The sequence below is a fragment of the Lactuca serriola genome, chromosome 7, assembly GCF_051521515.1.
Source record: "Lactuca serriola cultivar US96UC23 chromosome 7, Lser_US96UC23_V15, whole genome shotgun sequence".
NCBI lineage: Eukaryota > Viridiplantae > Streptophyta > Magnoliopsida > Asterales > Asteraceae > Lactuca > Lactuca serriola.
The window spans coordinates 83,819,537-83,831,653 of record NC_136414.1 but is presented as its reverse complement, the minus strand read 5'-3'; the positions used below and the strand labels follow the sequence as shown (position 1 = coordinate 83,831,653).

The following is a 12,117-nucleotide window of genomic DNA, read 5'->3' as shown; positions in this document are numbered from 1 at the left end:
GAAAATAATTATGACGATAGTTTAGTTTGTTAATTAACAACTTTGTAAAAACTTTACGAATGTAAAAAAAGAAGAAGCCTTTTTTTGAATAGATTTTCCAATTTTAATGACATTTTTGTGGTTAAAAAGGTCAAAAGACTAAAAAAAATCATCTTACAGATACTTGTAGTAGTTTTTACCTATTCAAGTTAAATATTATAATAAGATTTAAAAAGGTACCATAATAATTCAAATATCAATTATTCATGTTAATAAAACCAAAGGCTTTAAATTCTGACATTGGGGGGAAATATAACAGGAATCGCACATTGCTTTGTTTCAACATTTATTCATTATTTTCTCTTTCTCTCTCACTCTCTCTCCTCTAAATCATGCCTCCACCGCGCTTACGCTCCCTCCTCCTCCTCTTGCTCATTTCCACCACCACCCTCCAGATCTGCTCCGCCGCTGAAAACGACGACGTAAACAAGCTTGTTTTCGAGAACCCAAGGCTCCGGCAAGCCTACATTGCTCTCCAAGCATGGAAATCCGCCATCTTTTCCGACCCCTTCAACTTCACCACCAACTGGAAAGGCTCAAACGTCTGTTCCTACAGCGGTGTCTACTGCGCCCCCTCCATACCCAACCCCTCTATCCGTGTCGTCGCCGGCATAGACCTCAACCATGCTGATATCGCCGGTTATCTCCCACCGGAGCTCGGCTTACTCACTGACCTAGCCCTTTTCCACATCAACTCAAACCGCTTCTGTGGCACTGTTCCGACGACTTTCAAGAACCTTACATTACTACACGAGCTCGATTTAAGTAACAACCGCTTCGTCGGAGTTTTCCCGACGGTGGTCTTGTCTTTGCCGGCGTTGAAGTATTTGGATCTCCGGTTCAACGAGTTTGAGGGGTCTGTACCTACGAAGCTGTTTGATAAAGATCTTGATGCGGTTTTTTTGAATGATAACCGGTTTCAGTTCGGCATTCCGCCGAACTTGGGTAACTCGCCGGTGTCTGTTCTTGTTTTAGCGAACAATAATCTCGGTGGTTGTATTCCGGCGAGTATTGGTCAGATGGGGAAAACGTTGAACGAGATTATTCTCATGAATGATAATCTAACGGGGTGTTTGCCGGTGCAAATCGGAATGTTGAAGCAGGTGACGGTTTTTGACGTCAGCTTTAACAATCTTCAAGGGCCGTTGCCGGCGGCGATTGGTGGAATGAGAAGTGTGGAGCAGCTGAATGTGGCGCATAACCGGCTGACTGGAGTGGTGCCGGATAGTATTTGTAGGTTGCCGAGATTGCAGAACTTTACTTACTCTTTTAACTACTTCACTGGTGAAGCGCCGTCGTGCTCTGCTGCCGGAGGTGGTGGTGGTAAGGTGTTTGATGACGGGAAGAATTGTATTATTGGAAAGACGAACCAGCGATCAGTGAGGGAGTGTTCCTCTGGAGATGCTCGTCCTGTTGATTGTAGGAAGCTACAATGTGGTGGTGTTTCATCGCCGGCGCCGTCATCTTCTCCTACTCCGACTTCACCTTCAACTCCTTCTCCGACGTCACCTTCTGTTCCCACTACACCGTCAGCTCCTACCCCGACGTCACCTTCTGGTCCCAATACACCGTCAGCTCCTACTCCGACGTCACCGTCGGCTCCTACTCCGACGTCAGCTCCTACTCCAACGACACCAACGACTCCGACACCGTCTCAACCCCCTTCTACCATGCCTACACCACATCCGCCATCTGTTCAGCCATCACCACCACCGCCTACTTCTGAGAGTTCACCAAATACAAAGTTACACCCTCCACCACCGCCTAGAGAGGGAACTACTCCATCAATCCATTATCCACCACCACCACCAGTGTCCCAGATCACACCACCAACTGGACAACCTGTGCCATCACCGCCACATGGAAGTCAGGGATCCCCACCTCAGGGAAGCATACCTTCTCCACCACAGGGAAGCACACCTTCTCCACCTCAAGGAAGCCACCAATCGCCGCCACATGGTAGCCACCATTCTCCGCCACATGGTAGCCATCAATCGCCACCAACGGGTCAACCTATACCATCACCACCACACGGAGGCCAAGGATCTCCGCCACAAGGAAGCCATGGATCACCTCCACATGGAAGCCACGCGTCACCGCCGCATGGAAGCCACGGATCTCCACCAGCAGGTCAACCTGTACCATCACCGCCACATGGAGGCCAAGGATCTCCGCCACAAGGAAGCCACCATTCACCGCCACATGGAGGCCACCATTCACCGCCACATGGAAGCCACGGATCTCCACCAGCAGGTCAACCTGTACCATCACCGCCACATGGAAGCCATGGATCTCCACCACAGGGAAGCACTCCATCTCCACCACACGATAGCCACCAATCGCCGCCTCATGGAAGCCAAACCTCACCACCTCCACCCCAACATATTCCAGTTCCATCACCGGACAATTCTCCACCCGGCCACGTCAGCACCTCGCCTCCACCTCCATCATCCCATTCACTTCCTCCGCCACCACCACCATCATCTGGATGCATTCTACCAACACCACCACCTCCACCGCCACCACAACAATGGCACCACCCACCACCATCACCAACACAACAACCTCAATCTCCACCGCCACCCACCACCCACCATCATTCCCCACCACCACCTCCACATCAAACCCAACCACCCTCACCACCCCATAAACCCACACACCCACAACCCCCACCGGACAACACCCCTCTTCCGCCAGTGATCGGGGTATCCTACGCCTCCCCACCACCACCGGTAATTCCGTACTATTAATCAAACCCATATCCTAATCTATCAATACATACATTTTCCTTGAAAATCAAGGAAAAGAAGAACATAGAGAATTATGGATTAAATCTGCAGCTTTTTGGGGATTCGGGGGCTGAGATCGATCGATGTAATCTTCTTTTCAAGAAGATTTGCCTACTTTATTAATCTGTTTAAGTATTTTACATTTCATGATATAATCATAATCATAATCATGTACAATTTCAGCTTCCAAATTAGGAATTCCTAGCTTATTCTTATTCATTATTATTTATGTATACATCTATGTATTATGAATGTAATAAACTTCTGTTTTCCATCTCATTGCTTCTGTGATAGTGCAATGTCACCTTTACAAATCTTTTAGAGAAATGAACCCGACTAGATAGATTAGATACCCATAAATATATATTTAATGATACAATGCATCTGTTCATAAAACAATATTTAAATATTAATAATTAATATTTTATAATCTTCAAGTACGTCCATTATATTTAATTATGGGTTGATGTAAATAATAAATGATAATTTGCAACGGTAGAATACACGTGAAAATAAAAGATGAATAATTGTAGTGCTCCCATACATACCTGCCCACCGTTTTATAACAAGTCATGTGCTTCATCACATGCATCTGTTCTTCAAATTATACACACTACACTCACTACTCTACTTTCTGCATTCACTATGCCAGCTACACACATTCAATTTCCTCATTATATTTTCTTTAATTATTCTCCCATAAAAAATGTCCAACCAAATCTGATGATGCATTATTAATTTGTAAAAGACATGAAGACAAATTAAGCACACTTTAAAACAAACATATTAAACCTAACACACTATACATCATGGTCTGCTACAATTCTTATTTATGTATAGAATATACAATCCGAAAAAAACGAAAAAATAAAATAAAATACTAAATCATCGCCTATTATATACGACATATTTATTCTAAGTAATAGGAAGTTATTACCGAATATGCGAATAATGGAAGATGTTAATGGGTGTTATCAACCGAATCGAATAACAATGCATGAAATATCATCTTTGCTTTTTCTTGCTAATGCCTCTGAGGTCAAACGCTTGGCGGCTGCTAAGGGATCTTTGATGGATTTCACCATCTCGATTGCCTCGTGGTTGCTCATCACCTATACCAGTAAAAACTTATGTCAGTGGCTAATTAGTAGAAATAGCAACGTACTTTCATTGATATTTGAGATAAAGTTAAACAACATTGTAGCTGTTGAGAATTGAACCCTTGTCGAGTGTATAAGTATACCAGATTATATAAAATTAAAAGTGAGTGAATATAACGGACCTTCCATAAGCCATCACTTGCCAATATTACAAGCTCTATGGTGGGGTCGATGGGTACATGTCGTATGTCGGGTTCTGAACTTAGATGTGCTTTTAGGCTTTGGTCCCCAAAAGCACGAGCAACCGCTAGCTGGCCATTCACTCGAGGAACATCACCTTAAAAAATAGTAATAACAAATTTACGTGGCCGATAGTAATACCACTTTGTCTCGAAAATGATTTTAGAAAATGTTTTACGAAAAGTAATTAAAATTTTAAATTTTTTGATAAACAAAAATTGATCCACAAGGAAAAAGCACAAAACTTGACTATCGATCCAAAAAAAAAACAATAGAAAAATGAGAAAAAGAACTAGATCGCCAGTCTAGTCCTAAAAAAATATAATTTTTATAGAACACCATTGATTTTTTAAAATATACTATCAGATATAACCAACTATTTTGTTTACAAAATAGGGTTAATCTCATAAACGACCTTATATTTTATATTTTATATTTTTTGAAAAGGACCTTGTATTTTATTATTTTTTCCGAAAAATTCCTCAACTTTGTATTTTTTTCGAAAAGAACTCTCAACCTTCTAAATGTTTCCAAATAAACCCTCAACTTTTCAAATTTTCTCGAAAAAACCCTCACATATTACAGTTTTCGAAAAAAATTGACTAAAACGGCCCAATCGAAAAATACGAAGATATACAAGGTCTTTTTCAGACAAAAAATAAATTTGAGGTTTAATTAAAAAAAACACAAAATATAAGTTTTTTTTATGGGATTAACCCTACAAAATACCATGAAATAATGATATTTTGTGAAAAACTGTTTTTAGTTACTTACCTAAAATAATAGTTCGTTACTCATTTATGACATTATCTGTTTTTTAAACAGGACAAATATTTACCTGGAAGAATAGTCACAAATCCACCCTGTTTCTCGATCCTTTTTCTTTCTACGTGCGGTTCATGGTCCACAGTAAGTTGATTGGCGGAACCCCTCTCACACAAGACCGCCCTAGAATCGCCTATGTTTGCCACCCACAGATCTTTACCGTCAATAACAATTGCGGTGACCGCAGTTGACCCGCCCGGACCTAACTGCCCGGAATTCTCAAGGATAAATTGGTCGGTAGAACGATATGCATCTTTTATTGCCTTCATTGGATCTTTCCAAAAACTTGGCTACACAATGTTTAAGCGAATACAAAAGTTAATTTTTTTTTTTTTAATTTGCATATTGATTAGCCTCTATAAATTACAGCCTCTATAAATTACAGCCGTTGGATGAATTTGATCCAAGGTTCATGATCTATTTATCTTAAATTCTACCATTTTTTGAGGGGTTTTAATTTTTTTCTTTTCGTCTAATTGCCACTAGAGTATGGTCCACGTGGCAATTCTTTCTGACTGATTTTGGAAATTTTCATAGTCAAATTTGGCCATTGACCCAATAAAAAATCTTCAAGGGGAGGGAGGAGACCAATTCCAAATTTCCATCCGGGTCCAATAAAGTATGAGGATTGACTTTAAAATATCTTAAAAAGAAAAAAAAAAAAAAGCAAAACAAATTATTTTATAGCCATTTTTAGCCTATATGACAAAAGCTTTCACTTTGAGGTGAAAATATCTTTTTGTATATTTTCTTTTTGTAAATAATCAATATATTAAATATGATTAAAACATCTATATTATGGTAGTAATAATAATTTAACTATTTGAATAAAGCTATACAACAGGTTGTATGCATTAAAAATATATCTTGAACAACTTTCAACCCGTTTTCTTTTTTAGCATTTTTTTTTTTAATTTTACCCATTCGACCCTTTATAATTTAAAATATAATCCAAATAATTTTTTTCATAAGTAAATGCATTAAACTTGCCACCTTTAATTGCTACCAATACTAAAACCATTGAAAAGGAATTTCTTCATATATAGATTTAATACATAACAACTTGCTTGTGCATAGTTATGGAAAATATCACCATATTTAAATTCACTTAAAATATTCAGACTTTTGCTTATTTTAATTTTTAACATTAAAAATCTTCTCTTTCCATAGGACAATAGAAGCTTTGGGATCTAGAATTTTGATATTGAAAAGATAAACAATCACATAGCTAAGTATAACCTAAGCAACCTTATGTTTCCTATATCATGTACTTTATTCCTTGGTTTTCTAAGTTACTTTTTTCCCTAATTTAAATATTACTCACACATAATTCCATTTCATGAAATTCATAAAGATTCACACAACATTTTGTTGTGTTATAACTTATAAGAATGAAACAATAAAAGGGAGAAATGTATAATGAAACTTACCTCATTAAGAATGTTGTTAAAAAGATTATCTTTCAAATAACTTGGCACACGATCACCTAAATGGCCATCAAAAATGGCAAATAGTCCAAGAACATGACCCTTTATGTTTCTGTATTCTGCCACGTGGTAATCTTCCATGTCATGACCAGATTGCCCTTCAACCAAGTGGAATCCATGAGACACTTGATTATCAGATGACTTACTTTTTCCTTTTCCAGTGTCAGATGATGATGCATCAAGGCAAGCAGCTTTCTGTCATTCCATCATAAAAGGAATCATTAATAAAGGGAAAAGACAAAACTTTAAATCAGAATGTCTATTCATATATGTACAAGTATAAGATAACAAAAGGGTACAAAATCCCAATTCTTAAGTTGTAACACATGTTGATTGATCAAACATTTATTTCAAGTTTCAAGTGAAGCCTAAAATTGTAAGATCTTTAATTTTCTTATAAACTTGTATTAGATTTTCATACAGATTCCTTGATATGGAGTAAACGAAAATGCCTTTGATCGAGTTTGATTTCAATAAAATTCATCTGCATTCATTCCAGAAAAAATAAAAATATATTTTCTGCCCTGCGATAAAAGTCCTTTTCGAGTTTTAGACGTCAATTTTTTGAACTTTTTAACTGCAAAAGCATTAAAGTTCTTATCGTTAAAAATGATGTGTTCGAATTGAATTCAGTAAGTAGTAGATTAAAATATTTAAATCGAAAAAGACTAATAAGAAAATCATCTTATCCTATAGATCAGATTTTTTCGATAACCAAAGGGATAATGAATTACGGGTGAAACCGTTGCAACCACTCTTTCAAACAAGTATACGTATTCATTGGAAGCAAATCATGAATTTACAGTTCGTTTAATCAAACAATACACATGAATACCAAACCAAACTCGAAGATCATAACCGTTTATGCACAAATTTCAGCGATCGGAACACCAAAAATTCAAACAAAACGAGTAAAAATGATGAGATTAAACTGTTCGATAACAAATAACAAAATTATTCATAACTACGATTTCACAAACACGAAATTCACCTTGATTTTGTGGAGGATTCCACCAGTTGCAACGGGATATCTCTTCTCCATCGCCAATTTCTCTCTAAAACATAAAATCAAAACGGAATTCTTTCCCGCGGTTTTATATCTTTAGAATCGATCAACTGTTCTACTTTGTCAAAAAGGGTTGGCGTACAGCAATCACTATGAACGATTTCACACAGATCTCTATCTAATCTTTCTGTGCAAGTGTTTAAAGTCAGAGACAAATTCTCAAGTCTTCGAAAGGGAATACAAGGTCGTTTACTTTATGGCGGTTTTATCAAGATCATGATATTTGATCTTAGGCCCCCTCAACTTGTATTTACTGTACCTAGTGGTCCCCTATCGTATAATGTTTTACAAGAAACCCCTTATTTTCAATACACCAACTACCTGTTTGAATTTTCTAGGACCGGGAAGTTTCTCCTGTGAGAATTTTACTAAAATTACCTTAAGGTTGTCGCAAGTTGTCAATAGTAACCCTCAGGTATGATATTAGCCTAGATCGATTGAATCTCCATGTTTATGCTTAGGATAAATCGCTTCACTTTTTGTGGTAACAAAACAATAATAATATTTATATGGTGCAATTTCAAAGTCTAGAGAAATCTTCAATAAAATCATAATATTTTATGTCAGTTTACGGTTTAAATCCAAATTAAATTTTGTTTACAAAAAATATCAGAATACCCACTAAAACTTTGAAATAACCATCCACGGTTGGTTTCGCATATTTAGACAGTATTCCAACTTTTTTTCATTAATTCGTCAAAATATTGAGACTTTTTTGTTAATTCGGCTAAAACTTCGAAATTACCCTTTTATCAATATATTAAAAATGGTTTGTTTTTCACTGAATGTAATTTTTCATTTCTTTTTATACAACATTATATAGATATATTCAGTTTTAAAGTCACGAAATTTAAAAAAAAAATTATCTATACAATGCAAAAAACTAACAATATTCATAAAACTTGTCTGAAAAGCTTTAATGAAAGATAGAGTGTTTCATGACTGCAAAATAAAATTCATATAAAATTTTTGTATATTTTCTTTTGATTTCAACATTGGTCTAAGTATTGGGATAACTACAAAACATATGGGATAACCTTTCTTGTTAATACTCATTTTCTGTTGAATCATGGACTTCAACATGCTCATGTTGAACCTGTACCCAATTTGCCAATGACTGTAGCAACATCTTGGTAGCGGCTAGTCTTGCCTAGGCTAGACCATAAAACGAAGATTCGCTTGAATTCTGATACCCTCATTTCACATAGGCACACACGTTCCAGATCAAAAACTTTGATGTGTGTGTGCGCACATAGAATAGAAAGACAGAGATCTATCTGAGGGGTGTATGTATGTATCCCTTATCGTATCCTTCCCAATTCTGCAATAGATAGAAAGAAATAGAGGGAGAAAGATGGCAATGGATTAAGGGTTTAAACAACCAATAGAATGAAGAAGAATGGAGGAGTTCATTAACGAGAAATGTTATCCCATAGATTTAATTATACCAAATTAGTATTATTATGTATGTTTTGTGGTTATCCTAGTACTTAGACCAATGTTGAAATCAAGAAAATATACAATAATTTTTTTATGAATTTCATCTTGCAATCATGGAGCACTTTATCTTCCGGTATAACTTTTCAGAAAATTTATGAAGTTTGTTAATTTTTTAGCATTGTATAGATACTTTTTCTAAATTTTGTGACTTTAAAACTGAGTATATAATGTTGTACAAAAGGAAACACTTAGTGAAAAACAAACTATTTTTAATATATTGACAAAAATGTTGTTATGAAGTTTTAACCGAATTAACGAAAAAGTCCCGATATTTTGACGAATTGATGAAAACGCCGGAATACTGACTAAATCTACAAAACCGGCCCCGGAGGGTTGTTCCGAAGTTTAGTCGGTATTTTGTCTTTTAAAAAAAATTAATTTGGAATTAAACCGTAAAATAACCTAAAATATTATGATTTTATTGGAGATTTTTCTATTTGACTATAAATGAGATTTTGTCTTCCAAATTATGATTTAATATATACTTGAATTCTAAAAATAAATTAAAAAAAGAAAAGAAAATGGCAACATTTAATAAAGGAAAAAAATTGTTTTAAAATCTAATTACAAATGAAGAAGTTGGCTGTAAAACGACGTTTGATAAAATTTTTTATAATTTTTGTTATCAAATCTACAAAATAAAAATAAAAATAAAAATAAAAGACCAATCAATTCAACTAGTAAGAGTAGAGAGAAAACGACAAAGGTTTGCTGCTCAAATGTGTCGTCCACAATAATATCGATCCGATTGCCGCCGGTAAACATGGCTAAATCATAATACCGGCGGAAAAAAACGCCACCACACCCCACAATTTTATAATCATTATGATTTAAACAAAATGATGGGTTCTAAGTCTTATTAGAACAAACAAAATGATGGCGAAAACAACAAACAATTTGATCTAACACTCGAAACGTATGAATCTAAACTCAACTAATCTATGCAACTTATTAGAACTCAATAGAATGTAAACAAAGTTTTGACTTTTTTGTAGGTTTCTTCTTTTGACGAGTCATGTAGTTGATCAAACTTGTGAACCCAACATAGAGTTCCTTTTTTGTAATTGTATCAAAGAAGCAAAAACAAGCAGAAAGTACCACTAAGAACCAACACGAAACTGATCCAAAATGATGAATCTGGTCATCACCACGTCGTGTGTGACATCCTCATTTTCATGGCCAGAAAAGACCGATTTGTTTATGTTTTATTTGGAAATCAGAGTATATTTTTAAAGAAATATATTACGGAATTTGTTCCCAAAAAAACATGATAAATATATTATCAAATCATTTCCGAAGAAATGTATTTTTATTCATTTGAAAACATTTGGGACGTCATCGTCATTAAAGAAACATAAGCATAAACAGAACTTACATTCATTATCACTGATGATTTATATCTCCTTAATCTCTCAGTGTAAAGTAGCTTGATATCGATACCTGTGATACAAATAAACTGAGTGGGTCAGGTTGGGAAACCTGGTGAGTACATAAGGTTTTCAACCCACAATAATATAATTATTATGTTCCATCAAGAAAATAACCCAATTATCCATCCCCATTATCTTCTTTATTCCTAAGTACCTTCCCTAAAGATTTATCCTAAGGTTCATCTCCTACATCGTATTTACCTTTCATCTCCTTACATCGCATTTCCTTATATGTTTATTCCTAAGGATCATCGCCTACATCACATAGACAGTACTGATTCGGGGATTACTCCCTTAATACGTGTCCAGTAAGGGTTAGGGTATCATCGCATGAATACGTAGTTACAACATCGCCTGAACTCGTAATTTATAGTAAGGGGTTAGAGTATCATCGCATGAATACGTAGTTACAACATCGCCTGAGCTCGTAATTCATCACCTACAGGTTATGAGCCCGCTGGTGTTTCCACATGACTGTCTAGAATAGTCAGTGGTCACCATTTATACTCTGGTAGATGACTACATCGCCACATCGCCGATCGAGGTTATGGTACCTCCTCTCATCTCACATCACCTATTTATCATCACCTATCTATCATCATCTTTCTATCATCTCCTAATTATCATGACCTTTATATCATCACCTAATCATTATCACCTTTCTATCATCACCTGTTGCTACCTAATATATATTTATAAGTATAAAATTACGTATACAGTTTAAATCACGTAAACATGTATAAATCGTTTATCCAACATAGATATCAAGAACACAAATAATATGCACACATAACACGTAATTTATATTAAATACTTCATATCTATGCGTAAGATGAAAGTAACTATGCACTCACTTGTAGCGTGCTTTGATAGAATCTAACTAGAAACGGTTAATGGTTCGTGATCGTCAGGCTCGAGATGCGGAACGACTTCAGAAAATGAGAGAGAGAGAGAGAGAGAAAGAAGATTTGGTGTAAGAAGTGAATGAGGTCGAACTTTCTATTTATAGGCTGATTTCGGCCCATTCACGTCGTGAGAATTCATTGCTCACATCGTGAGCCATGGCTGAATCACCTCGTAGCTTCGACATTTGCGTTTTAGGCTTGAATAGTGTCAGTTTGACTCCTCACGTCGTGAGAATTCATTGCTTACGTCGTGAGATTTTGAGTTATCATTTCCGTAGACTTCTAGCTTTGAAATGTGGCGTTTTGATTCCTCACGTCGTGAGTCCAGTCAAATTAGGGTTTCTGACACGTGTCATGCTCTCAGACAACTATATCTTCGGAAGGCCATAATTTTTGCATACAAGCTCCGTTTTTGACGTTCTTTATAACCACGTGAAGGTGGAGACATACTCTAAAACTTTCATTTAGAACTCTAAGGCTAAAAAGTACTCTATCATAAACTTCTTTTTTATGATTCTCGGTGTCGTGTCGGTTTTGTCGCGAAACTTCGACAGGTCATAACTTCTTCGTTATAACTCAGATTTCAGCGTTCTTCATATGTACGAAAACCTTGTGACATATACTACAACTTAGTTAAGATTATTTATTCTAAATAATCATCTATAAAAAAAGTCATTTTTGACGCTTATCGTCTCCAAATTGACTAGCCCGGATCTACGGGCGTTTCAATTATCTC

General features: G+C 36.1%; 2 protein-coding genes across 2 annotated transcripts; one reads left to right on the top strand and one right to left on the bottom strand.

Moving 5' to 3' along the window:
• The first annotated feature begins 290 nt into the window (after positions 1-290).
• LOC145061633 (uncharacterized) lies at positions 291-2,951 on the top strand. The gene has a single exon (XM_079009167.1). It carries the CDS (start codon positions 372-374, stop codon positions 2,787-2,789), a length of 2,418 nt encoding a protein of 805 aa, XP_078865293.1. The 5' UTR covers positions 291-371; the 3' UTR covers positions 2,790-2,951.
• A 630-nt stretch (positions 2,952-3,581) lies between these two features.
• Positions 3,582-7,700, bottom strand: LOC145061634 (putative protein phosphatase 2C 44). Its single transcript, XM_079009168.1, has 5 exons — positions 7,472-7,700; positions 6,424-6,675; positions 5,007-5,283; positions 4,111-4,265; positions 3,582-3,940 (listed from the first exon to the last, which is right to left on the bottom strand). Exons 1-5 carry the CDS (start codon positions 7,520-7,522, stop codon positions 3,803-3,805), a joined length of 873 nt encoding a protein of 290 aa, XP_078865294.1. The 5' UTR covers positions 7,523-7,700; the 3' UTR covers positions 3,582-3,802.
• Positions 7,701-12,117: the final 4,417 nt, after the last annotated feature.